Source organism: Tupaia chinensis, unplaced genomic scaffold (genome assembly GCF_000334495.1).
Source record: "Tupaia chinensis unplaced genomic scaffold, TupChi_1.0 Scaffold000253_1, whole genome shotgun sequence".
NCBI classification, from domain to species: domain Eukaryota; kingdom Metazoa; phylum Chordata; class Mammalia; order Scandentia; family Tupaiidae; genus Tupaia; species Tupaia belangeri.
Window position 1 is genome coordinate 549,806 of NW_006159733.1, and position 3,355 is coordinate 553,160.

The 3,355-nt window shown below is 42.1% G+C and overlaps 1 protein-coding gene across 1 annotated transcript in view; it reads left to right on the forward strand.

Annotated features, from left to right (window-relative positions):
- Positions 1-3,355, forward strand: part of DNAH6 (dynein axonemal heavy chain 6) — a 314,451-nt gene that overhangs the window by 217,695 nt on the left and 93,401 nt on the right. The window contains exons 47-49 of the mRNA XM_006149128.1: positions 277-429; positions 2,422-2,562; positions 3,166-3,347. Coding sequence (XP_006149190.1) covers positions 277-429; positions 2,422-2,562; positions 3,166-3,347 — 476 coding nt within the window. The remainder of the gene's footprint in view (positions 1-276; positions 430-2,421; positions 2,563-3,165; positions 3,348-3,355) is intronic.

Sequence of the window (3,355 nt, forward strand, 5' to 3'; positions counted from 1 at the left end):
CTCACGCCGGGCGCGTGTGCGTGCGTGCCCAAGATCCCGAGAGGAGAATGGAGGAGAAGGGATTGCGGCATGGCCACCCCCCCTGGGGGGTGATTTCTCGCTTTCTGTCTCTGTCTCTCTCTGTCTGTCTGGCGAGCGCACGCGCCCTATAGCAAAAACCTCTCAAAAAAAAAAAAAATTAACTCATGAATTTTAGAACAAATACATGCTTTATGATTTACATGTACTAAATGTAAAATGATTGAGTTGTAGTGACCACTCTACTTTCTTCTACAGATTGTAGTGGAGGAGTTTCTAGAAGATATAAATAACATCCTGAACTCAGGTGAAGTGCCTAATTTATTTGAAAAGGATGAACTGGAACAGGTTTTAGCAGCCACCAGACCCAAAGCAAAAGAAGCAGGAATCTCTGAGGGGAACAGAGATGAGGTAGGACAGCCCAGAAGAGTTATATGGCTTTGTAAACAAAAAGTTGTCTTAGTCTTTTATTTTAGTTCAAAAATCCCCTGAAGAGATCGATGGATAGAATCTTTTTTTTTTTTTTTTTTTTTTTAATGAGAGATTTTTGCTTTAAGGTGTATCCACTCAGCAGAGAGACAGAAACATAGAAATCACTCCACAGGGGAATGGCCATGCCTCAGTCACTTCTCCATCACTCTCCTCTCAGGACTTTGGGCATACACACACACACACACACACACACACAATGTGAGGCTTAAACTGCTGGGTCCAGGACTCATGGCAGTCCAGTGATGTAACTATGACACCATCTGTTGGTCCCTAAAATCCTTTTTTGATATAATTGGCTTCCTTCATAACTCCATGTGCTTTTTAAAATTTATTTATTTTATTTTTTCTGTGTTAAAAGAGTTGGTTCACCAAACTTTGAGAGTTTGTGGGAAGTAGAAAACAGAAACTTAAGAGACCAGCTGGTGGCACAGTGGTCAATGCATTGGATTCCCACATGGCAGACCATAGTTCAAGTCCCAGATCTGGCAGCTTGCTTTCTCTTTCTCTCTCTGGTCAAATTAAAAAATAGTAATAACAAATAAAATTACATGAAAATTTTTTTAAAAAGAAATGTATTGCCCCATGGAAATCATAGTCTTGTCTCAACTAACCAGTTCCTTTATTCTTTTTTTTTCTTTTTTTGGTGAGGTTTTTGCTATAGGGCACATGTGCTAGCCAGACAGACAGAGACAGAAAGACAGAAAGCGAGAAATCACCCCCCAGGGGGAATGGCCACGCTGCAGTCCTTTCTCCTCCATTCTCCTCTTGGGATCTTGAGCAGGCACGCACACGCACCCGGCGTGAGTTTAAGCCACCAGGTCCGGGACTCGAACAGCGGTGGACTACGTGGGAGTCCAGCAACATAGCCATACGCTAACTGCTGGTCCCACCAGTTCCTTTATTCTTAAGCACAGGTTTATTTCACACATGCACACCATCTCACCTGAGGAGAGCTAAAGGTTTGAGTCTAGTGCTTTTTATCCCTTGGCCTATCAGCAAGGTTATGAGACAACTAAAACAGAAATGCATTTGCTCTTACTCTTTCAGGAGCAATGTAGCTGCTGTCCACTGAAATCCTTCAACACCATAATAGATTCCATACACAATTATTTGTCTACTTCTGGAGACAAATCTCCCTCCTTTCTGTACTTCTTCAACTTTCTGGCTATTTTTTCTTGTATCTTTTCAACGTCTCTGTGGGAAATTTTCTTCTACTATTATGTTAGATTATAGATTCAGGCAACAAGTCTATTTTACCTTATGTAAGCAGAGAGGGATTTATTAAAGGGATATAGAATCACTGGGATGGCCAAAGAAAGAGATTTCAGGCTGAACTGCTTAAGATGAACATATAGCACACACTGCAGAAGTAGATGGTCAAGGAAGCTGTTGCCTCTGCCATAGCCATTCCTGCTGAACCAGGAATGCACTAAACCAATCAGCATGCCTATCTCTGCTTCAGCTGCCATCTCCAAAGCTGTGTGTCCTCCACATGTCAGGAAGAAGCTGAAATAGGAGCCATATCCAGAGATGACAGTTCTCCAGGACCATGCCACTTCTGCCAGGTTCTGCGTCTGCAAAATAGTGATGCTTTACTCCTTGCTCCTTTCACCCAGTTTCCCTCTGTCCCAAAGTTAAGCCTTCTATGAAGATCTCTCTTCACTTTATTCAAGAGATCTCCTCAAACGCACTGATGAGGAAGACCTAAATCACATTCATAAAACTCGATGCAATGCAGTCTGCAAAATCTGCATGAGAGAAAGGGAATGAATGTTGAACAAGACAGTTCACATCTCTACTGTAATAACTTGTTTTACTTGGCATTAGAAGCCTCAAATGCATTAGCCAACACTTATTTTCATTGTTACCTCATCCTTATGTTCAACTAAAAATTGTATTTCTCTTTGTCAGGTGTTTCACTACTTCATCAGCAGAGTCCGTCAGAAGCTGCATATTGTTCTCTGCATGAGCCCAGTTGGGGAGGCCTTTCGGTCCCGATGCCGGATGTTCCCATCCCTAGTGAACTGCTGCACCATTGACTGGTTTGTCCAGGTGGGTGACACCTCAGTCTCTCTGAGAAGATGGACCCGTTAGATTTTAAAGGTGGAACACGTTGTCTGAGAATAAGTCACAAATACTTGTTATTAGCTTAAAAGCCTGCTAGGAATTTACTCAGACCAGGGATGATGATGGCGTTCACAAAACAAAGACAAAACAGAATTTATAACGAAGAGGAGACCGTTGAATTGAGCAATGTAGAAGTTACTGATCTTACAAGAGGTATTTCAGTGGTACCAGAGAGGGTTCAGGAGACAAGAATAATTAGGAACAGTAAGTATAGACAACTCTTTCAATAAGTTTTGCCCATGATGAAAAACAGAAAGATAGATAGCTAAACGGGGGTATATGAGGTCATAAGAGAAGTATTGTTAAATGGGAAACTTAAGAATCATGTATGTACATGCTGATGAAAATGATCCGTACAAGAGAGAGATGTTCAGTTCATTAAGCACCGTACACAGGAGTGTTCCTATTAACGAGGTGAAAGGGTGAACTAGGCAAGAAAGTATTCCAGAGAAATGCATTTTCCTCCGTTGTTAAACTGTAAGTTACTGAAATGACTAGCGGATATACCAGATAGTTCTTTATTGACAGTGGCCCAGAGAAGCACTTCTTTCTGTATCAAAGACATTTTTCTCAAATATTGAACCTGGAAATGAAGAACTGAAAGAAAGGCTTTCCCTCATGTGTGTGAACGTCCACCTGAGCGTCTCCTACATGGCCGACCGCTATTACACCGAGCTGCGCAGGCGGTACTACACGCCGCCCACCTCCTACCCGGAGC